This window comes from Muntiacus reevesi, chromosome 2, assembly GCF_963930625.1.
Source record: "Muntiacus reevesi chromosome 2, mMunRee1.1, whole genome shotgun sequence".
Classification (NCBI taxonomy): domain Eukaryota; kingdom Metazoa; phylum Chordata; class Mammalia; order Artiodactyla; family Cervidae; genus Muntiacus; species Muntiacus reevesi.
Genome location: NC_089250.1, coordinates 188,822,036 through 188,848,669, shown reverse-complemented (window position 1 = coordinate 188,848,669; position 26,634 = coordinate 188,822,036). Strand labels below are relative to the sequence as shown.

At 49.2% G+C, this 26,634-nt stretch overlaps 1 protein-coding gene across 8 annotated transcripts in view; it reads right to left on the bottom strand.

The window, feature by feature from the left end:
• CLEC16A (C-type lectin domain containing 16A) overlaps positions 1–26,634 on the bottom strand; it is a 233,074-nt gene that overhangs the window by 57,567 nt on the left and 148,873 nt on the right. For 7 of the 8 annotated variants that reach the window (XM_065924327.1, XM_065924328.1, XM_065924330.1 and 4 more), the window contains 3 exons: positions 5,956–6,107; positions 3,033–3,237; positions 1,100–1,264 (listed from right to left, as the gene is read on the bottom strand). In XM_065924327.1, coding sequence (XP_065780399.1) covers positions 1,100–1,264; positions 3,033–3,237; positions 5,956–6,107 — 522 coding nt within the window. The remainder of the gene's footprint in view (positions 1–1,099; positions 1,265–3,032; positions 3,238–5,955; positions 6,108–26,634) is intronic. The other variant, XM_065924329.1, reaches the window with a different exon arrangement.

The window sequence follows — 26,634 nt, the reverse complement described above, 5'->3', positions numbered from 1 at the left end:
GGACATGCAAGAAACTTTTAACCATGGTCACTTCTGGGGCCAAGCAGTCTTATTTTTCATTTTATCATGTCCTGTTTGGGTTTTAAGAAGTCATATGCTTATAGCATATACTATATGAATCCCATGGAGAGAGGAGCCTGGCAGGCCACAATCCATAGAGTCACAAAGAATTGGACATGACTGAAACGACTTAGCACGTATAGCATATACTATATTTCTAAAATGAATGAATCAAATTGAAGAATGAAATGTGAGGTGGAAGGGAAACAGGGACCCTGGTTTGGGTCAGGTTCTATCCACCGCATTTGATTCTTAATTGGGTAACTGCTTTTGAAAACATTTTGCAACATTTGCAGTTGAGGTTTGAAGCCCTAAGCATGGAGGGGTGAAGTTGCAGGGAACAGCTTGGCCAGTTTTCTGAAGTTCTGTAAACAAGGGCAAGGTTCTCTTACGAGAGGTCAGAGTGCAGACATATCAGAACAGGAAGGGGGAGCCCACTGGCCCTTGTGGAGAAGCGGTACTTGCAGCTCCACTGGGAGACTTTGAATTTTCTATTCATGCTTCTCTTTCAGATAGGCGGGGAGGAAAGTTAGAGCTGTACTTTGGAGAAAGTGGGAAGAGAAGCTCCCAGAAATAAGACAGTGGCAGTCACCCCGTGGGCAGTGGGACCTTCTTCTGAATTCTCACTTCTTTAGGGGCTTAAACAGGAACCACACACACCAAATCTTTCTACTCATCCTACATGGAAAAGGAAATGACTCTTCCACAACTTTGTTACTAATACTCTAAGTATTTCCAAGAAACTTCCAAGAAAGTTTTAGTCTTAATTCTGAGAAGCTCTTCTACATCCTCAAACATCCTCAAACAAATCTCTGGAAAACCAAACCCCAGTGATGGAACATCAAAGGGGAAGCCAAGATTTCTTTCTGGGGCTTGTGTTTGATCTTGCACTGGCCTTTGATAAGTTCTAAGAAGCTGGGTTTCTGAGAGGGGAAGGGATGCTTACGAATGCTCGAGATACAGAAGGTCCTGGAAACAACCCTCTCCCACTCCCTGGAGGGGACAGGAGGCGGCGTGGGGTGTGGGGGGGCTGGCTTACCTGGTACCCTGTCCACAGAGGCGAACACAGAGCGCTGCACAGTGGGGTCGCTGCTGCCCCGGCGGCACTGGTCATAGAAGCGGAAGGGCAGGTGCTGGGCAGAAGATGAGCCGAGTCCAAACCCCAAGACCTCGGTCGTCGGCTGGATCGGAAGGTCCAGGAGGGCTATGTTCAAACAAACCCGTGGTTCAAGCTCAGCACGTACGATGGGAATGTAGGTGATGAGACTTTGGGTGGCTGTAGTTGGTGTGGCTGTGGGCCAGCCAGGCACATCCAGTGGGCGATTCTAGGCAGGCAGCCGATAGCCTCGAGCTGGGGAGACCAGCATGTCACCCGAGGGTCTCGACTGAGGCTCAAAACACAAGGGGCGCCTTGTGTGGTGTTCAGAGAGGAAGGCCAGGCCCATCTTCACCTCAGAGTCTTGGTTTCCATACACAAAAACCATACCAAGGCTTAGCACTGTGTACGGTTTCAGACCCTGAACCAAATGAGGCCAGTTCTGCCACGAAATTCACCAATCTGCGTGCAGGGAAGAGTGTGTGAGAGAGAACACACACGCGCCTGTGCTTGTGTATTTATGACTATGTGTGTATCTGTCGCTGTCTTCCCTTCCACACACAAATCTCACGATACAGCAAAATTTGGAGGGGCCTTTTAGAATTTATTTAAGAAATACCCAACGCGTGGGACTTTGCAGGCGGTACAGCGATTAAGACTCCACACTTCCAACGCAGGGGACCACAGGATTGATTCCTGATCGGGGAACTAAGATCCCAGATGCCGCATGGCACGGCCAAAAAAAAAAAAAAAAGAAGAAAGAAATACCTAAGGCGTTAGTTCTAACAGTCACTTCACAGCGTAATTCTCCATTTTCAAATGAAATATTTAGCCTTATGCCAACTGTGAGAGATTGCTTTACATTAAAAAAAAAAAAAAAAAACCCTGGAAATAAATCTTTAGAGAAAGGACTGAATGATTTAAGTCACTTTGCACATTACAAAATGCTTCTGTAATGATTTTGGAGGCCAAGTTTCAGCTAAGTGAGAAATAAGATGCGGACTGTGTGTGACGCAGGCCTGCACCAATCAACGGAGCACGTGCAGGAAATAACTGAACCCACCATGCCCAGAAACCCCACCCTCTCAGTGTTTATTTTCAGGGGACCCCTCAGAACACGCCCATTCTCCCCAGTGGACTGCTCGGTGCTTGAGCTGAAAGGCCCTGGTTTCTTGAGAAAGGCTGGTGGTGATTTCAGGAGTTGATAGAATGCCATTTCCCCGCGGAGGATGCTGTGCTTTCTGCCCTGATGAAGGGAAGGCTCTCACATCAGCACCTTCACTTCTAAGAAAGCTGGGGCCTTCCTGACACTGGATGGCGCAGGGCCTCCTCACTGATTCACCACATCCCTGAGCCATGTGAAACGACGTGTGCGAATCCAGTGCTGGGTCCCGGCCCCCTCATCAGGCAGGGCTGCCTCTCGTGAGAGCTGGGAACGGAGAGGAGGAAGGGACGGGCTTTAGCGCAGGAAGTCCTGCCTTTGGGTTCTGCCAACCAGCTGCCTGTGTGGCTTTGGGCAAGTCACCAAGCCTCAGTTTACTCATCTATAAAATGGGTGAACAGGCCCTACTCATCTCCGGGGTGGTTTTAAGGGTCAGAGGTGGTAGACGAGCATCAAGGCACTTTGCAAGTATAAGTTAGAGGACGCCGTGTGCTGGAGGGGAACACCACTGTCCACACGGATGGCCACACCTCCTTGAGGAGCCCCAGACATTCTAGAAACCAAATGCTTAGGATCCTCCATCCTCTCACCAAAACACAACTGATTCCTGCACCTTGAGTGTCCTCTCCTAGAGAAGTCATGAGGGTGCTCGAGGTCAATATGAGACCCACTCTGACGGCTCAGAAGACACCCAGCGAGGGGTGCCGCACTCACCCGCTATCCTCTGCATCTTCATGCGTCTCGCCTGGATGCGGCCCTTGGCCAGGCGCTGCTTGGCGATGATGCAGCGGATGTGGTCCGAGAAGATGAAGGTGGCTTGCAGGATGGGGAAGGGCTTGGAGTGGGGGCTGGACGCAGGCTTGTGGATGGTGATATTCAGGGCGCGGCTGTCATCCTCCACGCCGGTCACCTGCATGTCCTGGGGCAGGGAGAGTGGCCAAAGAAAGGATGTCCGTTAGGTTCAGTTAGGAAGGTTGTTCTGTCAGGAAGGTCACTGCTTGGAGGCTGTGGACCCACGTCTCCTCTAGAACAAGGGCCCTCAGACTGAAGTTTGCTTTTGCTCTGAAGGAAACCATCGGTTCCCCAAGTGCAAGTGTTGAGGACGGGCACAAATCAGACCGGGCCTGGCGGGAAACAACAGGGTGGGAAGCACAGCCAGTGCAAGTCGCTGATGCTGGTTGTGGTGGCTGGTCTTGTCCCCAGAAAGACTTGAGTCAGCTGGTGAACCTGAAGAACACCAGCGGCCTGTGGGATCATAGTGCTTGGCCAGGGATTGAACCCACACCCCCTCTCATTGGAAGGCGGACTCTTAACCACTGGACCACCTGGGAAGTCCCAAACCCTAACAATTTTTGCTTCTGAGAAACCAGAGATAACAAACCCAAGGTCCTAGTTCTTTCTGGCATGATCCACCTACTAACAATTCCTTTCCTGCTTCTCTTAAGAAAGTGAAAGTTGTTCAGTTGCATCCAACTCTTTGGGACCCCATGGATTATACAGTCCATGGAATTCTCCAGGCCAGAATACTGGAGTGGGTAGCCTTTCCCTTCTCCAGGGGATCTTCCCAACCCAGGGATCGAACTCAGGTCTCCCACATTGCAGGCGGATTCTTTACCATCTGAGACACAAGTAAAGCCCAAGAACACCGGAGTGGGTAGTCTATCCCTTCCCCAGCAGATCTTCCCAACCCAGGAATTGAACCAGGGTCTCCTCCTGCATTGAAGGCAGATTCTTGACCAACTGAGCTGCCAGGGAGGCCCTCTCTCTTAAGAAGAAGGCATCATTAGCTCCTATTTGTATGTCTCTGAGGAATTTCTGGTCCCTAAAGGAAAAAGCTAACTCTGAGAAAGAGACATTTGAAGGAAGTTGCCCTTGAAAGGTAGAGAAGGACTCACGTAGGCCAAGTATCAAGACAAATGTGATCCAAAGCCTCAGAATGGATTCTGTGCAAAGAATTTGCTTCCCACTGAAGTTTGAGATAAAAGGCAGAGGACAGGAGACAGGCATGAAAGTCAAAGGCTAGAGGAGGAGGCAGAAATGTTGAAAAGGCTCATGAAACAAGACAGAGACTGTTCAATGGCATTCCATCTGGCACGGAATGTTGCAGTGGGGATTAGATGAGATATTACGCTTTTAAAATGGAGAGAGAGGCTGGCGCATGGTAACAGCCTGACAAATAGGCGCTCCTGGAAGATGACCAAAAGAAAAGGTTTATGTGGCTTTCATTGTCTGATGGACGACACGTATTAATCCTTTGAGGGAGAAAAACACTTTCCTGACACTAAATTCTAAAGGAAATTGATTATAAGCCTAGATAAATAAGAAGAAGCACTAAGTTACTTAATGGACAGTCTCCGACGTGCAAGTCTTTTTTTAAATGCGAGCTTCTTCAGATAGTTGCTGTGCACATCAACCTTCTGTAAAAGACATTTTTTAAATGGAAAGGTCTTGAAAAAGAGGAGGCTGGGAAATAGTTGCAACAGTGTCTTCAAACCCATGGGTGGTCCTCTTGGGGAGGGGGGTCACACTGGAGATGGATGTGTTTTGGCCCCGGCAAGGCCTTGCCAGCAACCAGGGCTGCCCAACAAGGAAACAGGCCCAGCGCAGGGCAAGTAAGGCCCAGGGGGTCTTGTGGGGGCATGGGGTCGGAAGGCTGTCTTCAACTTGCCTGGCGCTATGCTTCCTTCAACCAACCAGCTGGCATTAGTCACCCATCATTAGACAAACACTAAGAAAACCTAAGCTCCAGCTTGGCGTTTGGCAATTTAAGAGCCCAGGCTTGATGGAGAGATGGAGGACACGGGAACTTCCATAAATCACCAGCAGCAACAATCATTCTAGAGAGGAAATGGGCCCAGCCCAACTTCTTGGTATCTGCCTTAGGGAAACCCTGGCCCAAGTGCACAAGGAAGTTGGGACAATTTTGTTCACGGCAGCACCGTATGTGAAGGAAGAAAGCTGGGAACAACCACAGGGCACTGACTACCTCCGCCTTGGGATGTGGTCAGGCAGCAGTTACAAGAATACCAGAAAGTCTCCACAGACTGACACAGTCGGGTCTCCAAAACATTCATTGAGTGAAAAAAATCAAAGTTTAGAATACATGCAACATGAGAGAATAAAAAATACATATAGACACACCCTCTTTCGAGTATCTGTGTACAATTTTTAAAAACAGTACATGCATGCTACGCTGCGTCAGTCATGTCTGACTCTTGTGACCCTATGGACTGCAGCCCTCCAGGCTCCTCTGTCCATGGGATTCTCCAGGCAGAAATACTGGAGTGGGTTGCCATTTCCTACTCCAGGGGATCTTCCTGACCCAGGGATTGAACCTGTGTCTCCTGCGTTGGCAGGCAGATTCCTTACTACTGGGCCACCTGGGAAGGATAGTACACACAGTTCTACTCATACATGCAGTTGGCAAAGCACCATGTCTGATAGCAGAGGAGGGGAGTCAGAAGTGGGTTTTGGTTAAAGAGAACTTGGCCCTTATCTGTGAGGTGTTCTGACTGCTGTCAGGGGTAATCTGTTCACACAGCCCTTATGTCGTTAGCACCTGACTGCAAAGATGACACTTTGGTGGGTGTTTGTACAGCCAGTGGACAAAAGCTTCCAGGCTTCTCAGCCATCGTACCTGCAGAAGGCCTGCGAACTTGACCACTCCCCAGCCCAGCCTGGACACGTCGGGCTCCACCAAACTCATCTGGTAAATATCGACAGCCAGGAACCGCTGGAGCATGCCGCCATCCTTGGTGACCACCGTGCACGCGATCAGGTCGCTGTTGTCTGGGAGGAGGGGGACAGAGAGCCAGGTGAGGCGCAGTCCGCTACACAGTCTGAGCGACACATTTGGGCTGGTGTGTGTTCCGCCGGGCGGCGCAGCTCGGCGCCAGAGCCCAGCCTGGCAGTCACACACACTGGGCTCGGAGTCCCTCCTCTGAGTCATGCTGGGCAACCTTCTCTATCTCTCTGGGCTTCAGATTTCTCATCTGGAAAATGGGGATCATGCCCAACCCACTCAAAGCACTGTTTGTGAGGATCGGCTCACATAAAATACATAAAGCACCAGTACGGTCACAATGAATGAGTTCCATTCTGAGAGCGCATTCTAAGTCTAATGTGTTTGTAAGTCCAACGAAGTCTGCCTAGGTACCCGACTAACAGGGTTAGCTACATAGTACTGTACTCTACTAGGCTTATAATACTTTTCACACAAATAATACACACCAAACAAACACCAAAGATGAAGAAGACATTTTTAATCTTACAGTACAGCACTTTAAAAACTACGGTCGTATCAGATGCATCCCTGCTGCTTTTACACTGGCTTCTGGACGTGCTGGGCTCAACATAGAGACACTCCACGACTGCGCTCTATACAGTCCTGTGCAGTGACGTACACAGAATCACAGCCACGCACTGAGGATGCACGCGAGTGTCAGTGTATGCCAGAGACGTGAACGAACTTACACGCTGGGACACGTGAACGCACGTTTGCATCTCTCAAAGTTGGCAACTTGAAGGTTCGGGTGTAGGGGACTTACTATACAATACTGGCTGTGAATTAGGTACTGCAACTGTAGCTAAAAAAACAACCAACAAACCCAGAATCCCAGTAACATTTCAGTGCTTCCCTGCAGGCGTTGGCGGTTTACACCTGTGATTGTGTTTGCCCAGATTAAGTGAAGACAGGAAAGGAAGAGCCCCCCGCTTGGTTACAGAATCACCAAGACTTCGGCTTGGAGTCTGACAACTTACAGCCTAGCTCTACATGAGACAGTGTGTGATTTGGGGCAAAGAACTTGGCCCCTCTAAACCACAGTTTCCCATCTGTAAAATGGGAATAATGCCCCCAATCTGGAGATGTTTGATAGCTTAAAATGAGAACAGGTAGGGAAAGCATTTAGCAGGGTTTCCTCAGCTTATGCTTGGTCCCTTCTCTTGGCTGGAAGTTATTCCCAGATTTGATGTCTAATTTAGTGCCTGTCCTTGATGGTTTTGAACTCACCATGGTAACACAGGGCCATTAAATCTACGGCCTACTCTGAGTTCCTTCCAGTGAAATCCTCTGTAATATATTTTAAAAGAAATAGCTGAACTAGGAAACAACCGAAATACCCCCAAAGAGGGGAACCACGTGAGTATGATTTTTTTCCCATCATATGGAAAATTACATACCCATTTAAAAGTTATGTCTAACCAAAGTGTGAACTGTGGTTACTTAGGAGGAGGGAAGTGAGAATTGGGGGTGGGTGGGACTGTGTGTGTGTGTGTGTGTGTGTGTGTGTGTGTGACTGTGTGTGTGTGTGTGTGTGTGACTGTGTGTGTGTGTGTGTGTTATCAACAGGAGAACTTTAATTTTTGCCCTCTGTATCACTGATTTGCTTGAAATTATTTTAAAATGAGGAGGTAGTCAACATACACTTTTGAAATACACATTAAAGACCCAAGTAAAAAATCCTATTTACCAATAATTGCAACAGCACTGGGAAAGACATTACACGTTTAAATGAACAAGATGGTAAAAACTTTGTAATTGTGATTTTGGTGTGTTAAAAGATAGTATCCCTACAAAGAAATACAAGCTTGGAGAAATATACCAAAACATTAAAAGACATCTCTGATTAGAAGAATGCTGGGTGAATTTTTTTTTTCCTTAAACAGTTTTATGGAGAGATAATTTATATACCATAAAACTCGCCCATTTTAAGTGTACAGTTCAAATGCTGGTAAACTTAGAGCTGTGCCCTGTGACCCTCCAGCGGCAGAACAGTGTCAGCACCCCAGTACATCCTGTAACCTAACATTTGGCTTCACTTTACTGGTGTGGGCGGTGGGGGAAAAGTAACACAGATAGTAACAGTCCTGGCCCCAAACACAGGAATTTGCCAAGTTTTCGCCTCTCCTCATTTTTGCTCTTCATTTAGACCAGAGGAATGACAGGCACATTTCTCCTCTGCCCTCTTCTCCTCCCCTCGCTCCTCTGCCTCCCTGCCTGCACCTCCCACACTACCTCCGCTTAACGCTCTGAGCACACAGTCTGAGATCCTGGCTTCCTGGGATGTCTTCCGGTCCAGCAGCTGTGACAGGCCTTGTGATTCTGCCTTTTCTCCCCAGCATGTGACCACCTAACATGGCCAGAAACCCCCGGTCAACACCAGCACCAGACAGGCTCAACTCTCTGGATTGCACGTTCTCATTCTCCAGAGCAAGGAGCTTCCTCCCTTTCCCAGGAATCTAGCCAAGTATTTAACAAGAGCTCTAAAAATGACTTAATCCAGAATTTCTAGTTCCATGCAGAAGACATCTAGTCTTCTGTATCCTTAGAAATGGAAGTCCTCACACTCTTTCTTGCAAACATTTTCTTTGCAGTGCGTGGAGTTTGGCTTCCCAGGTGGCGCAGTGGTAAAGAACACCCCTGACAATGCAGGAGGCACAAGAGACCCAGGTCGATTCCTTAGTCGGGAAGATCCCTTGGAGGAGGAAATGTCAGCCCATTTCAGCACTCTTGCCTGAAAAAAAATCCATGTAGCCCAGAGGGCTACAGTCCATGGGGTGGCAAAGAACTAGACATGACTGAGCATGCGCGCGCGCGCGCACACACACGCACACACACACACACACACACACACACACACATCTTTTACTTTTTAAAAAGAGAAAACTAAGCTCATAAGGATGCTTTCTCCTTCCTCTTTTCCTTTCTCTTTCTTTCCTCTCCCCTTCCCCCTAAACAGGACAACCTGCTCTTCCTTCCCTACATTCACAAAAGAGGTTCATCTGCGGGTGAGCCCGGAAAGCAGGCACAGCCAAGGTCTGGGTGACAGCGGGGTGTGTCGGCAGGCAACCCCCTCATAAAGCCCAGGGGCCTTTAGGGGCTTCAGGGGGGAAGGAAAGACCTACCACCTCTGCCACAAAGAACTCAAAAGGAAGGACAAAACCCCAAAGCGGAACAACTTTCAGAAATGCAGTTGAGACATCAAAGCCCCGTGAGAGATTTCGTAAGAAAACTAAAAGGCAACTGTCACCAGTGAGACAGGACGGCCCTGAGAGGGAGGGAGCCCCTGGCTTTTCAGAAACTGTGGGGGCAGTTAAGGAGAAATGAAGTGGCTTCCGTGGACTGAGCAGAAGGGCACCCGGGCATCCTTTGGGGGAGATCGAGGGAGTCTGGTCGGGGTGACCTCTGTGGGCCTCTGGGGCGGCGTCTCAGGGGACGCTTGGAGCACCTTGCCTCTCCCCGGGCTGCTCCACTCACTGGCTGTGGGCATGCCCGTCGGAGAAGAACTCCGAAGAGAGATGCGGATTTCACTCTGAGCCGGGGGGAGCGGCGCCAGGTACCGAGGTGCCGGGAGGGAGGGGCACCTTGTGGGGAGGACACCGGCAGCAGGCAGCTCTGTTGGGGGGCGTGCGACCTTCTGAACCGCCCTGCCTGCCTCTGAGGGCTGGCTTGCCGTCAGGGGGCCAGTGCGGGTGACGGGCCGTCCCTACGGTGCATGCATGCACGTGTGCTCAGGCGGGTTTGACTCTCTGCGACCGCATGGACTGTAGCCCGCCAGGCTCCTCTGTCCATCGGATTTCCCAGGCATGAATACTGGAATGGGGTGCCATTTCCTTCTCCAGGGGATCTTCCCGACCCAGGGGTCGAACCCGTGTCTTCTGCATTGGCAGGCAGGTTCTTTACATCTCTCAGCCCACCTGGTCTCCAGCGTCCTCCCACCAACTTCATTCCAAAGGGGTGGCGCCAAGGACTCTATTTCTTTAAATCTACAGACATTTATCAGAAAACACAGACTGTTCATGTGACCTTAGGAGCAGGAAAGGATTTCTCTAAAAATGAAGAATCACTACATACAAATAAATAAGATTAAGACTGACAAACTGACTACCTCAGAATTAAAATTTAGCTCACGGATAATGAACAACTTTATAACCAGACTGGGGGAAATATTTTCAACATATCTCTTTAAGAGGCAAAAGATGAACAAAGTCGAAAATATGAAGAACTCCACAGGCCATTCACGGACAAGAGAATAAATACACACACACACACAAGTGCTAGCCTTCCTGCTAAACCAGGAAACAAATGAAAACAGGATCCCATCTACTGGCAAAAATAAGTGTTAAGATAACATCGGGTATTGGTGAGGCCGTAGAAAACCCGATATTCTCAAATACTGCTGGTAGAATAAATTAACATAGCCGTTTGGAAGGGCAAATCAGCATTATTTATTAAAGCTGAAAGTTTCATACTCTATGACCCGGCAATGGGTACATTCCCAAGAAAACGCCCACCTGGGCTGAGAGACAGGAATAAGGATGTTGACGGTGAGATTTGGGTCTGTAATGACCTAGATGTCCAGTGAGAAAGGAAAGCTTATTAAAAAACAACAACAACAACAACAAAAACATATGGCAAGGACAAGGAGTGAATGAGATCTCTGGATGTTTCAAGAAAGTTCAGTCTCAAAAACTGAGTGGAAAAAGTTGAAGCATGACAGGCTGTGACACAATTTCTATAGAGTCAAACCACACAGGACGATCCTGTGTACTTTCTACGAACTCAAGCATATAAATGTAAAAGAAAAACGTAATAAAATGCCTGGCAGGGTGCAGAGTGATTACCTCTTTGGAGGGGAGGTGGTGGGACGGAGGGTAAGAGTCAAGGCTGTTTCAGTCCATACGGAGTGTTCTGATTTTTTCAAAGAGGTAAGTTGTTTGTGCAGGCTTCCCTGGTGGCTCAGTGGTTTAAAAAAAAAAAAAAAAAAATCTGCCTGCCAAGGCAGGAGATGTGGGTTCAATGCCCAGGTCAGGAAGATTCCCTGGAGAAGGAAATAGCGACCCACTCAGTATTTCTGCCTGGGAAATCCCACGGACAGAGGAGCCTGGAGGGCTGCAGTCCATGGGGTCACAAAAGAGTCAGACACGACACATGATTTAGCGTGACTAAATAACAACAACATCAGGTTGTTTGTGTGCTTAAGTGAGGGGATAAGTGACTCTCTTTCCACACTGCTACAAAGAGGGCCTCAGGTTCTCCTGGGGCCCAGCAGGGTTGGCAAGCAGCCACAGACCCAGCTGGCCGCCTCCCCACCATCCACTCACACCTCCCGATCCCAAAGTGTGGCGACAGTCACTGAGCTCTGGGCGACGCCAAGAGACCAACAGGGCCTCTTGGTGCACAGGTGTGCACGTTTTCAAACTGGCCAGACATGTGAGCTGAAGAAGCTCTGGTGTCCAGTTCAACAAACATGTGGGTGTTAGATCCTGCATTAGGGAACCAGACCGTGAAGAATGAGGCTTGGCGCTGCCTCAAGGGCTTGGGGGGCCGGCAGGGAGGCTAGGGCTCTCGACTACAAACCATCATGCAGACCAAGTCTCCACCTGGGGAGGGACAGAGCCCTGAGGGCAGACCAGGTGGGATGACAGTTGTCTCCATCGCACCCCAGGACCGAGAAGGAACCTCCCTCCAGGGAGAACTGACAAATTCCTCCCACCCTTAGACCCCGCCTTTTGGTTCATTGATTTCTAAGGGGGTGGGGAGGGGAAGATTTGCCATTTTATTTGAAAACATTTAGCGGGACTTCCCTGGCAGTCCAATGGTTAAGATTCCGTGCTCCCGCTGCAGGGGGCACGGGTTTGATCCCTGGTTGGGGAACTAAGAGCTCAAAGGCCTCACAGTGTGGCCAAAATATAAAGAAAATAAAAAGTTGAAAATAATAAACATATAAAACTGCTACCGTTAAAAAAAATTTAACCATATCAATCTCTTTGAATAGATAACACATTCACATGTTCCCATTTTAAAAGGTGTGGAATTTTTTAGAGTCAATGGTAAATCTCCCCAGTCCTCTTCCCCAGAGACAACCACTTGATTTCTTGCTACCCATCCACTATGAATTTCCAGGGCTTCCCTGGTAGCTCAGTGGTAAAGAATCTGCCTGCAATGCAGGAGACCTAGGTTTGAGCCCTGGGTGGGGAAGATCCTCTGGAGAAGGAAAGGCCACCCATTCCAGTATTCTTGCCTGGAGAATCTCATGGACAGAGGAGCCTGGCAGGCTACAGTGCATGGACTGTACAAAGAGTTGGATACAAGCTAGCGACTAAGCCACCACCATGAATTTCCAAGAGCACACGCAGCTACAGACCCTCCTTCACAGACGCTACACAACCCCTTGTGCTTCTGCCACTGAAGCCCGGATCTCGGGGATACAGCAGCACCCACCCAGGGGTGCTCCTCACTGATTTTCACAGCTGCATCCTCTCTCACCGTAGTGCACGCTCCGTCGTGTCCTACTCTTTGTGACCCCATGGACTGGAGCCCACCAGGCTCCTCTGTCCATTGGATTTCCCAGGCAAGAATACGGGAGTGGGTTGCCATTTCCTTCTCCAGGGGATTTTCCTGACCCAGGGATCAAACCCACGTCTCTTGCCTTGGCAAGTGGATTCTTTACCACGGAGCCACCAGGGAAGCCCCCTCCCACAGCAGATGTGACTCTAAATTATTTAACAGTTCCCAGTTGATGGCCATTCAGGTTGTTTATTAGTTTCTGCTACAACAGACAAAGAAACAGCCTTACTCATGTACATATGTGAGAGTAAACCTACAGCGGCAAAGTAGAACTTGTGCTGAATTTTTCTCTTGAAAGCACTCATGCTTTACTAAAATAAACATATTTTAAAAGGAAACTTTGTGTCATGACCATGAATGGAAAACCAGAATTACAACATATAAGGTGACTGTGAAAATAGATTCAAAAGAGCTTTTTTTTTGTTAAACCAGAGCCAAAAGCCTGCTCTTTTGATAAAAAGGGTTATCAGCAGTTAGAGAAGTTCTAAGACAAGCTAGTACCAATCTCGGACCTGCTCCTTGATGTGACAGAAAGGACCTGAGGGGTACCGAAATGTATTTTCGTGTGGACTACACTTTCCAGAGATGGTCACAGCAATACTTGCCCCAGGGACTTCCCTGGCAGCCCAGTGGTCCAATGCAGGAGACGGGGGTTCAATCCGTGGTCGGGGAACTAAGATCCCGTGTGCCATGGGGCAACCAGAGAAAACTTGCACATCCCAACTGAAGACAAAAAACCAAACCCAAACAAAAAACCCTCCCCCTCCCACATGCTCTTCTTCCAGTGTGACCTTGACCTTCCTCCCATCAGGTGGTAGTGTCTATGTCCTTTCTCCTTGAACCTGGGCGGCGGGGGTCGGGGGTGGTGGTGGGGGGCAGTGCTCTGTGATGATCTAGACCAACAGAGTACAGTGGAGGTGATCCCGTATGATTTCCCAGGCCAGGTCACAAAAACGCTTGGAACGTGTCCACCATGCTGTGAGAAAGCCTAAGCTGTCATGGAGACACGACTGAGAAAAGCCAAGGCCCTGGGCCCCCAGCCCCCAGCTCGCCCTCTAGTCTCCAGAGGGTGCCATGTGGAGCAGAGACAAGCTCTTCCCACTGAGCTCTGGGCAAATTATAGATCTTTGAGCAAAAGGAATGATTTAAAAAAAAAAACAAACAGTTGTACCTGTTTAAAAAGCCACTATATTTTAGGGTGGTTTGCTACTCAGCACTAGAGAATTGCACCTGCGATTTACTGTAATTTAGTGCTGTATCCAGGCACATTTAAAATTGTAACATTCTTCCAGCACCACTAAGGGGCTGCATACCACATCATGGAAGACCAGCCTGGAAAAACAGCCTGGGGCTGATGATCTGGGATGAATAGAAGGTCCTGCAGTGTTTAGCAGATTAAAGAGGAAAGGAATACAGCCATTTTCCAACAGAATTTTAAGATGCTGAGAAAGAAGAGGAGAGGACAAGTCACGAAAGAGCCACCTTGCCAGGAAGTGCAGAATGAGGGCAACTCATCTGGGTGAAAACAACTTGGGTTGTGGAGCCATAGCGACCTGGATTTAAATCCCAGCTCTGCCACTAAAAGCTGTGTGATCCTGGACAAGTCACCTCCCTCTCTGCATCTCAGGTTACTTATAAGCCCAGCAGGACCACCAGGGGATCTGAGAGAGGCCTGGGGCCAGGCCCAGGTGGTCTCCGTCAGCAGTGGCTGTTGCCAGGAAGCGCTCTGACTTTTTGGAGCCCTGACTCACTGGTCAGAACCCTCTTGCCTCTTGCTTGCTGGAGGCAGGCTCTAGACTAAGGAAGCCATGCTCTTCAGAGGGAGAAAATGAATCATGGATTTTGGTTGCTTCTCAGAACTCTTGTGGGGTGGTGGGCCCACACACCCAGTTACTCTCTAGAACATCTACCCGTCTTAGCTCACTGCTGCACCCCAAGGCCTGCCAGCCCCCAGGTGTCCTGAGGCCTGCTCCCTAGTCTGGACAGAAGCTCCAAGAAGGCAGGGCCTGACCTGTCCCACTCCATGCTGAAACCCCAGGACAGGGGCTGGGCAGTGGCAGGCACTGAAGAAGTACTTGTCCCCTACAGAAGGATGCTAGTGTCTTCTGGTCCTTCCATACTGAAGGCTGTCCTTTCAGCCCCTGGACTGAAGCCTTCCTCCAGGGCTCCCTCTGACAGGCTATAGCTCATTACAGAGCAATAAACGGGGCTGATTGACTCTTGCTGTATTTAAATGATCCCTTCATAAAAACGTACGGATGCCAATACCGTAATTTAATTCTTGGCTTGGTAGCTCCAAATACATTTAGAATCGAGGTCTTTATCCTTACGGCGGGATTTCCAGGCCAGCTTGAATTCCAGCGCTTTGAAATCCAATACCCTGGACTTTAGGGCCAATTCTGGGAGTACCACCACAGCTGGAGTTTAGATTACCAACTCTGTAAACACTATCAAGTCTTCCAGGCACCTGCTGTGAGTCAGAGGTTAGGAAGGATTGAGAACAAGGTACAGATTCCTTAAGGAAGGCAGGCTCACCCTGGGATTCCAAGATAACATGTCCACAGGGGGAGCACTAGCCGCTGATAGGAGACCAGGATTTCCTCTCTGAGCCAAAAAGCATCTGAGTCCTTTTGCAAGGAATGTGTGGTCCTGGCCTCTCAATGAATCCCAGAGCCCACTGGGTTTCTCTTCCAGAACTGTAGGCATTCCAGGGATGAGCAAGGAGGCAGCTGCAGGGCCCTCGGGTCCTTGCAGAGTGAACTAAGAGGACGGGATGGCTGGCTTCCCTGGGAGGGTTGGTGGTGGTGTCCGGTGGGGATGCACAGCCATTTGGGGCCGTGGCCTCTAGAACCACGAGCTGAAAGACTGTCAGGGCTGTGTCTTTGGACAGAGGTCCCCCTTCCCAGCTGCTGACCGGTGCTTCGCTGGGCCAGGCGCTGAGCTCCCTACTTGACAAGTTCCTGGGATCCTACGGGGGAAGAGTAGTTCACTGATTCCCAAGGACACACAACTGCAGGGTGTCAAGTAACACCCTTGAGGACACATGCCCTACTGATGAGCTATGAAGCCAGAGTGACACGTGTGGCCTCCACAGCATCCTGAACAAGCTGACTGGGACCCGGGGTTCTAGTCTTTATGATGAGGTTGCAGAGAGGAGTGGCCCTTGTTTCCTTCAGGAGAAGGGGCACCCCCGATCTGGGCTAGCTCTCAAGGGCGGAAGATGCTGGCTAGGTCCTGCAAGGGGACAGTCAGAGGACCTGAGCTCTCAGCAGGCAGATCCCAGGGGTTTGATCCCGTGGTCAAGTTGAAAAACCTGCCGTGTGCTCCTGGGCAAGGTCCCCCTTCACTGGCACTTGGTGGTCCCCTTCCAGCAGCGACCTGGGACCTCTTTCAGGCCCACTGGGTATCTGCCACCCCAGGGCTCCCGTCCGGGGCAGAGGGATACTGTAGGAATGGGGCGGGCCGAGCCCCTGCCCTCATGAAGCCTTCAGAAGAGTGGGCAGATGGCAGCCTTGTGAGACCAAGAAGCTACCCGGCGGCACTGAAGACAGCTTTGACAGCGACCCCAGGGAAAACCAGTCTGGTGTGGCTCTCTGATAATGGGATGCAGCTGAGGACAGAGGCCTTAACTGACCAGTAATGCAGGGCTGGGAAGCAAGTGATGAATCATCGGGCTCCAGTTGGCTCTCTGGGGGGGGGTATTGTGGGGGGAGAGGCCGTGCAGGCGGTACAAGAATATCAATCAGAAGAAGCCCGCTGGGAAAGCGCAATCCATCTCCCATTGTCACCACTCCATCAACGTCCACTACAAAACTGAAAACGATTGCCATCCTGGGGCATCAGAGACACACACACGTTTCCGTGAGAGCTACCCTGAGTGCCAAGGAAAGGAAGTCCTGTGCTGATTCAAACGGAACCCAGCAGAGCTGGGGCCACAGGGACTGACTGGTGACCCGACAGAGCCATCAAAGGAAAACGGTTCTGTCCGGGTGACCCCTGCGCCTTCTCGAGCCTGGTGAACACTGAGGGGAGACTCCATGCACCGCCCACGGCATTCCAAAGTCAAAATGAGAAAGAGATGCGGTGGTTGCCACCGAGGGTGTGGACTGGCACACTCAATTAGGTTGGCTGCTTCTCCTGACAGTCAAATCAATCCTTTGAAGAAAATTAAGTAACCATTTCTCCATCAACCCAGCAACAGCTTATGGGTTATTTGCTGCAAGTAGCAATCAATTACTTCATCGCCTTTGAAGCTCCCTAAAGCCCTCCTTCCCAGCACAGCATGGGGCAGCTATAAAGCGTGATATTTCCTGGATGGAGAGCATGTCTTGGCAATTTCTACTGCTAGGCATGCGACTCTGGTCCCTCCAAAATGAAGGGGAAGGGATACTGGGATTCCTCGAATTTGCAAGGAATTAGGAGTAATTTAGGCAAGGTGTTAGTTGCTCAGTCGTGCCTGACTCTTTGGGACCTCATGGAATGTAGCACACCAGGCTCCTCTGTCCATGGAATTTTCCAGGCAAGAATACTGGAGCGGGTTGCCATTTCCTCCTCCAGGGGATCTTCCCAACAGAGGCATCGAACCCAGGTCTCCTGCATTGAGGGCCAATTCTTTACCATCTGAACCACAAGGGAAGTTTGAATTTGCAAGGGGGCGTAGCAATTAGGGATGCAGGTCTTAGGACACATGTTGAAACCCAAACACCCAGGGAAATTGTGACCTAGTACTCGGCTCCAACGTTTCATCCATGATCACCCGGGCTACCCCCAAACCCACACCAATGACCCGGCCTTCGGCTTCCTCCCCTAGAGTTCCAAGAGGCAGGTGTCTGAAACACTGTGGAGAAAACTCCCAAGGCCCCAAGCTTTGCTCCCCACCCATAACCACAGCTCAAAAGGCACGGGCAACTGCAGAGAACAGTTGCCAGACAAGCCATCTGGGGTTGAGACGCGGCCCCGCCACTCTGGTTGTGTTGACCCTGCTGGTGACTTCGCTGTGGTCGCCTCGTGTGTAGGCCAGGGTAATAAGAGAGCTGTATCGCTCTGCCTTTTTTTTTTGCCTTTTTATACAGTTCATGGAGTTCTCATGGCAAAAATACCAGAGTGGTTTGCCAAGGAGAAGAGGGTGACAGAAGATGAGATGGTTGGATGGCATCACCAAGTCAATGGACATGAACTTGGGCAAACTCCGGGAGATGGTGAAAGACAGGAAAGCCTGGCAGGCTGCAGTCCACGGGGTCTCAAAGAGTCAGAAACAACTTGGTGATTGAACAACAACTGCTCTACTTTATGATATGTATGCGGATGCTTCTAGGAAGAAGAGCACTGCTGTCAGCAGTTGACTTTGAAGAAAGAAAAAGAAAGAAAATTTGGGCTGGTGGCTGGATAGAATAGATGTGATAAAAGAAGTAAAGTTGATCCTCGAACAACAAGGGGGTCAGGTGTGCTGACCTCTTGGGCAGTTGAAAATCCACTTACTGCTCTTTCTGCCTCTAAAACAAAGTGATAAATGACATCCAAGGGCGGGAAGCTGAATGTTCTGGATAGGATCAGGACTTAAATCCTAGTTCTTTTGATTTCACGTTCTGTGATCTCTAACCCAACACAAACTTGTCCCCACAAGTTTGGCCGGGTAAAGATGTAAAGATCTGTAAAATGAAAACATACGTACTATATATATTGAGCAAAATCCATGTATAAATGGACACATGGCAGTTTATGGGCACATTCTTAGAGGTAGAATGTGGATGGTGGATAGAGAGAAGGGTGTTCCTTACACAATTCTGTCACCTTGGTTGCATGCTTGAAATTTTTTGAAAGGAAATGCTGAAGGAAAAACTGACCTTCTAGGGTCGTGGTAAAAGGTATACAAGCACACGGCAGTTGAGGATAACACACTCAGGCTGGGCAAAGGTTATTATTATTATTAATTCTTGCTCTGAAGGGCTTCCTCGGTGGCTCAACAGGAAAGAATCCACCTGCAATGTAGGAGACTCAGGAGACTGGGGTTCAATCCCTGGGTTGGGAATATCCCCTGGAGGATGAAAATGCAACCCACTCCAGTATTCTTACAAGGAAAATCCCATGGACAGAGCAGCCTGGTGGGCTACAGTCCATGGGGTCACAAAGAGTCAGATAGGACTGAGTGACACAGCCTAAGCCTAAGCTGTGAAAATCTATTTGGTTCCTGAGTTTGAATAGCAGGAACGTTTTTAGTAGTCTGTTTGTTTATTTTATTTGGCTGTATCAGGTCTCAGGCGAGGCATTCAGGATCTTGTTCCCTGACCAGGGACTGAACCTGGGCCCCCAGCGCTGGCACCGTGAAGTCTTAACCGCTGGATCACCAGGGCAGTCCCTGAAGAGCAAGAATATAATAGGAAGAGTTTGGGTGTGAGGGATACCCGCAGCGCTCTTGGCAGCATTTCTTTCTAAAGCTGTGTTTTGGCTGTGCCGGATCTTTGCTGCTGCGCACAGGCTTTCAGTAGAGGCGGCGAGTGGAGGCGGCTCTGCGGTCACAGGGCACGGGCGTCTCCGGTTGAGGCTCCCGGCTCTAGAGCACGGGCCAAACAGTTGTGGTGCATGGGCTCAGTTGCTCCGTGGTATGTGGGATTTTCCCAGATCAGGGATTGAACCCAGGTCTCCTGCGTTGGCAGGCAGATTCTTTACCACTGAGCCCCCAGGAGAGAAAGCCCCATGTAGCATTTCTTAAACTTGCAGATTCCTAACATCACTCAGCAGATTCTAGGTCCACTGAGGACAGTACATCACACTTTGTTGATATGGGTGGGTAAGTCTGTCATTTGTTAATCCAGCAACTATTCAAGCAGTGATGGACTGGTGCCTTGGTGACTGTTAAGTGACCTAGGAGCAAGGGCCCACGGCTATTTTCAGACAAGAAGCTGAAGGCCTGGAGAGGCCAGGGCCACAGGCTGGGGATGGCGCTGGGCTCGGGCTCAGTTCTACCTGCTTCTAGAGGACGGGTTCTCCGTGGCTACTTCCTCTCTCTGGCTTGGTATACACATGTCCTGTTGAGCAAACTAATGTGACTGATTTTCACAAAGTGGTCAAGAAAACCCATCCCCTGTCTTCACCTTTCCCCCTTGGGAAATTTCAAGAGACTCCCTCCTTGGGAGAACAAAGGGCAAGGCAAGGACTTGACTTCTGTTCCCCCATGTCCAGACATGCGTGGGGCATCTCCTTTTCTGACTACTCTAGCCTATGTGAGGATGTGCAACTTGCAAATGCTTTATTCCTTGTTCCTTCTTTGCAATTCAACAAAGTTCACAGATAGATGACTTGGTGGAAATGTAATTACCAGAAACAGAATCCAAGTGAGCCGCGATTCCAAGTAGAGTATGGCATATCCCCTTATCAAGTGACACGCAGCCTGCCACCAGAGGCCGGGCAATCTGATCTTTACAACGCATCACCGGCGACCATGCTTATCTCGACACTCACTCTCCAGAATGCCACATTTGCATAGGACATTGCATAATTTCCTCTCAGAAAATGGCCCTGTTTAGCATGAGTAAATAAAGTTACCTAACTCTGAGGCGGCTGAATGGAATACTTGAGATTTCCAAGAAAAGATTTGAATACCTAAGCTCTTCCCCATGCACCGCAAGATCGGCCTGACAAACAAAATCGATTGCTGGCAGGGCTTTCTCCTTCCCGCCAACTCGGAAGACCTGCAGCCAATGAAGGAGGGTACCCGGGGCTTCAGAAGCCCTGGTGCTCCCCGCCCCCGGAGATTTCTCTGCCCCGGGCCCCTCCCCAGGATATGGTCAGGCTGCCCTGGGCTGGAATCAAGGCTCTGCCTTTCCCTTCGTCCTTTTATCCTTCCACCAGTCTCTCTACCCAGTATTTGCCCTGTGACTACTGGGTGTCAGGCACTTGGCAACAGGCATGCAGGAAGTCCCTGCTCTGGGTGACCTTTCTGAGCCTCGGTTTCCGTATCTGGAAAATGAACACACCGCTTACTTCATAGGGATGCTGGGAGGAGCCGAGGAGATGAAGCACAGAAAAAGACCTGTGATTTTTCTGCACATGAGTCATGCAGGCACATCTCCTTTCTCCCTCTGGATAGAAGGTTCTTGAAGATAGGGCCAAATCTTCTCTTTCCTTCAGATTTCCTCTTTATGATACTTCCTCAGAAAAGGAACACGGGTATTGTAGAGAGCAGATCCTGGCCTGGGGAATCCTCCCTCCTTGGGTGAGGGGAGGGGAGTGCTGCTGGCAGAGGACTTCAGCTGGAGTATTCCCCCAGGTGTTAAAAGTGCTGAGGTTTATCCTATTAGCACCCCTGGAGAAGGCATAGGTGGGTGTCACACGGGCATCTGTGGGGGATTTGGGCACCCACAGATGCCAGCTGGACTTCCGGTCAACGGTTCTGAGCTTGACCTTCAAGGCCCTTCTTGGGTAGGGAATATTCTATCTTGCTAATATCTAACCAGGATCCTCCTCTCAAGAGGGGTCACTGGTACAAAGAAATGGCCTTGCAGATGGAATCATTTCTATCTTCTTTCCCCTTCACTGTCCCAGACTTTTCATTCCAACATTTCTAAAGCACTTTCCTCCACGCTGGACCCTGTCCTTGGCAAAGGCGGCCACAGAGATAGGCAAGCCTTGGCCCTCGGGGGCTCCTGGGTTCCGTGGGGGAGACTGGACAAGTGATCATCGCATTACAATGACGAGGGCCACAGCAGGGAAAGACCAGGGGTTGCAGAAGGCCAGAAGAAGCCCACCAACACGGCTCAGGGGCACAGAAGGCTTCCTACAGGAGATGGAGTTTTAACTGAATCCTCAAAGAAGCCCAGAAATTGACCAAGCAGAGGAGGTGAGCGGTGCTTCGGGCCGAATCAAGCCACGATCCCTCCGTGGAGGGATCCTGGGCTCTTCTCTGATACGCTCTCACATCTGACCCTTCATGGCCCAGCACTAGCCTCCCGCTTGTCACAGTCCTTCAGGGTATCAAGCGCTTTGCCTGATTTTGGTCAGAAAGGCTGGAGGGGCATCCACATGCATTCTCTGGCCTGGCGTGGGAACTTGGCACGCTGCTGCCCATCCTCTGGACCTCAGACACCTCATTCATCAAATGAGAGTGATGACAGTACTCTAGTATTGCAGCTATGGAGACTGGATGATATTTGTCAAGTGCTAGAATAGTGCCTGGCATGTAGGAGTAACAGAATTAGCATTCTGCAGGGTTTGGTGAGAACAGAGAGCTGAGAGCGAGAAGACCCTTGGGTCTGCACCCCAGCTGGGCACTTAGGAAGCTTGCGTGGCCTCAGTCAGGGCAAGTGACCTTTCCAAGCAGGCCTCGGTTTCTTTCTCCCTCCAACAAAGAGGTTGGGACTAAACCACACGCCTCTTTTCTGATGGGAAAGAACGTCTAAATTTCATATCAGGGGACACATTTATGGCCGTTTGGCAGAAATTAGTTCACAGAGTGAATGCTTACCGGCATAGCAGTCTGATTTTTAATTAGCTGGTGGGAATTCAGTATACTTCAAACATTAACAGTAAAATATGGGAGACCTCTGGTGGAGACGAGCCATACCTTTGGGCTTAAACAAAAGCTGTATCCTTCACACACCAAAGTGCCTGCTATCCGTTTTTCATCACGAGTGCTCATAGGGAGTATCGATAAACCTTTGGCACTAGAACAACACTTCCAAAGCATATGATTTAAAGTGATGCAATTAATATGAAACTAAATCTTATCGGCTAACTCTGTATAATCCTAGGCACCCAATCGCATGGCCTTCTTTTAAACTACTAAACCATGTTTCTGATGAGATAAGAATCAAGAATCTCAGCTATTTTTCCCCTGTGAGTTTTCTCTTCTGTTGAAAGTGAACTAGAATATGAACTACTCCGTTAAATTCATGAAGAACAAAATAAGGAAGGGAAACTCATTCATTCCATCATTCATTCACTCATTCCTTTCACTTTAGTTTTTCAAGGTGGGTGGGTCCTCACAGACTTGAAGGATATGCTACATAGCAGGGGGAAGTGTGTGAGCTGTGTGGTCAGAGGCAAGCAGGAACGTGTCTAGTCGGTCCTTCGGGGGGTGGGGGGGGGGGGACGGTGGCTGAAGTGGATGGAACGAGGCAGGAGGGCGGTAGACGGCAGGGCTGAAGGAGCTGGGAGAACCTGTCAGTAAGGGCTGTTTATTAAAGCCATACCAAGGAGTGTAATCAGATACCCAGAACTGCAGATTCAGGGAAGATTGTCATGGTAACTTAAGGTTTTGCTTGCGGTTATTTACTGAAGCTTAATTCAGGAATTTAATTGGAAGTTTATAATTAAAACCCAGTCTGGAACTTATACATGAAAAACAGGGCTTACCAAGAATATGAAAAAAAAAAAAATTAACAAGATTTCCCAATCGTTCCTTTATTTATTAATTTGACAAATATTTACTGTGTATCTGCTACAGTCCCAGGTACTAAGGATGCAGGGTGAAAAAGAAGGTCCTCGCCTTCCTGCAGCTCACAGTCTGGTGGATGCAGACAGACTATAAACAAATAACTTGAATAAATCTATTAGTAGAGAGTGTGCTTACACAATGGGAAAGCAACACTTGACTTGCTTATAAAGAAACTCTTTTTCAAAAGTTCATTTGTAAATCCTGCAAATAGACTATTCAGAAGTTCCACTTGCAGAAAAGGGAACCCTCCTACACTCTTGGTGGGGATGTAAGCTGGTACAAGCCACTATGGAAAACGGTATGGAGGTTGCTCAAAAAAACTAAAAGTAGAGTTGCCATATGATCTAGTAATCCCACTCCTGGGCATGTTTCTGCAGAAAACTCTAATTCGAAAAGACACATGCACCCCAATTTTCATAGCAGCACTACTGACAAAAGCCAAGACACGAAAGCAACCTAGGTATCCACTGACAGATGAACGGATAAAGAAGATGGGATTGTTGTTGTTATAGTCGCTTCGTCGTGTCTGACTCTTTGCAACCCTATGGACTGCAGCCCGCCAGGCTCGTCTGTCTGGATTTCAAGGCAAGAACAATGGAGTGGGTCACCATTTCCTTCCCCAGGGGATCTTCCCAACCCAAGGATTGAACACACGTCTCCTGCATTGGCAGGAGGATTCTTCACCACTGAGCCACCAGTGAAGCCCATATATAGAATATTACTCAGCCATAAAAGAACGAAACAATGCCATTTGCAGCAACATGAATGGTCCTAGAGATTATCATACCAAGTGAAGTAAGTCAAAGACAAACATATGATATCACATACATGGAATCTAAAAAGACAAAAATGAAATTATTTGCAAAACAGGCTCACAGCCATAGAAATCAAACTTACAGTTACCAAGGGGGAAGGGGTAGGGAGGGATAAATTAGGAGTCTGGGATTAACAGATACACACTACTATATATAAAATAAACGACAAGGTCCTCCTGTATAGCACAGGGAACTATACGCAATATCTTATAATAACCTATAACAGAAAAGAGTCTGTAAAAAATATATTTATGTATAACTGAATTACTTTGCCATACATCAGAAATTAACACAGTATAAATCAACTACACATCAATTTTTTAAAAAGTGCCACTTGCAAATACGTACCTATGTTAATTTCAAGTCATAACAAATGCAGTATATTGAGTATTTTAATAAGCACCCGGCTTTGTGCTAAGCACTCAAAACAGCCCAACGAAGAAGGTACTATTATCTGTAGGTTACAGATGAGAAAACCGAGACCTCGCATTTATTCACTCGCCAGAGGCTGTGCCACTGTGATTTTCAGCACTGTCAGTTCCCAGGACCCCAGGCAGGAAATACCCGCCATGAGCCAGGCCCAAGTTCCTCCGCATACTTAAACCCATTTAAAACCAAACCCCAATCCTGTGAAAAGACTCTAAACTAAGCTGGATGAATCCGGACTGGCCGGGTTTGACTGCCTGTGCTCAGACTCAGCTGTTCTTGGAGCTGAAGCTGAGCAACCGTTTGGGCTAGGTTGCATGACCGTCACTGCCTTCGACTGCTTTGCTGGTTTCTTGGCAGAGTAAATCCACCAGCAGGGAGAGAAAGGGAAGGGTTAAGAGAGACAGAGGTTTTGGCAGGATGGTAGGAGCGGGTAACAGGTGGCCGGGAAGCAGAGAACTTGAGGAGCTGAGCGCCCCACACACCAACCTCCTAAATACAGCATGGCCAGAGCTGAGAACTCCATGACTGACTTTAAAAAAAAAAAAAATTTATTTGGCTGCATCGGTCTTCGTTGCGGTGCATGGGATCTCTCCTGTGGCTTGCGGGCTCCAGAGTGAGTTGTTGTTCAGTCACTAACTCCTGTCTGACTCTTTATGACCCCATGGACTGCAGCACACCAGGCCCCCCTGTCCTTTACTATCTCTTGGAGTTTGCCCTAGTTCACGTCCATTGAGTTGGTGATGCCATCCACCCATCTCATCCTCTGCTGCCCTCTTCTCCTTTTGCCCTCAGTACTTCCCAGCATCAGGGTCTTTTCCAAAGAGTCGACTGTTCACAACAGGTGGCCAAAGTATTGGAGCTTCAGCTTCAGCATCAGTCCTTCCAATAAGTATTCAGGGTTGACTTCCTTTAGGATTGACTGGTTTGATCTCCTTGCAGTCCAAGGGACTCTCAAGAGTCTTCTCCAGCACCACAATTTGAGCGAAAGGGCTCAGTAATTGCAGCCAACAGGCTAGTTGTTCTGTGGCATGTGGGATCTTAGTTCCACCACCAGGACGTTGAACCCATGTCCCTTGCATTGGAAGGCGGATTCATAACCACTGGGCCACCAGGGAAGCCCTCCCTCATCCCCATGCCTTTCTGAACCTGATGCATGGAGCCTATCTGTGGAGCCAAGATGCTACAGATTCAAACTTGTTAGGAAAAAAGAAGGCAAAGTAAAGGCAGGCAGTGCTTTTCTCATGTGGGAGCTAGTCAGGCTGTCCACCAGAAATAAGAGTAAGGCACAGGCTGAGGAGAGAAGGAGATGGCCAGGCGGTGGAGGTCTGCCGGACACCGGGCAGCTCCACGTCTGTGCCTCTAACCCCCAGCTGCAGCTCCGGCTGGATGAGAATCACAAGCCTCACCATTTCTGCCTCCTGCCGTGGGTCGGGTGGAAAGCAGGCTCTGGGTCTCCACTTAGCCATCTGTAAAGAGGGGTCATAACATCACGGAGCTCCCAGGCACTGGAGACTACACAAGCAGAGGGTCAGTAAACACCACATCCTTGTGATCAACACCGCCTCTCCTGCCTCCAGGCCACAGAGGAGGGCTCATGAGACTCAGCAGGGTGAACACAGCCAGGATTCTGAAAGACTCCGAGACCTGTGTTTTCCGTTTCCTGACTTCATCGCCTACACTGGCCTCATAGGACGCCCAGGGTTGATGGACATGTCCTTCAACTGTGCTGTCACATGCCGTGTTGCTCTTTAAATCAAAGTAAGAGGAAGAGTTTCGCTCCCTGTCGTGCCAGCCACATTGGTTACGGAGCATCTGAAATGTGGCTTGTGTGACAGAGGGACAGAATCTTTAGCTTTACTTAATATTTTTTGTAATTAGTTTATTTAATTTTGGTTGTTCTGGGTCTCTGATGCTGCACGCGGGTTTTCTCTAGTTGAGGCGGGCAGGGGCTACTCTCTAGTTGCAGTGTGCAGGCTTCTCACTGCAGCGGCTTCTCCTGTCGTGCACGGGGGCTCTGTAGTTATGGCACATGGGCTTAGCTGCTCCTTGGCACGTGGAATCTTCCTGGACCAGGGATCGAACCTGTGTCCCCTGCACTGGCAGGCAGATGCTTAACCACTAACCACCAGAGAAGTCCTACTTAATGCTTTCCTGGCCGTTCTGTGTGGCATGTGGGATCTTAGTTCCCCAACCAGGGATTAAACCCACACCCTCCTGCATAGGAAGCATGGACTCTTAACCACTGAACTGCCAGGGAAGTTCCTACTTAAGGTTATTTTTATTAATTGA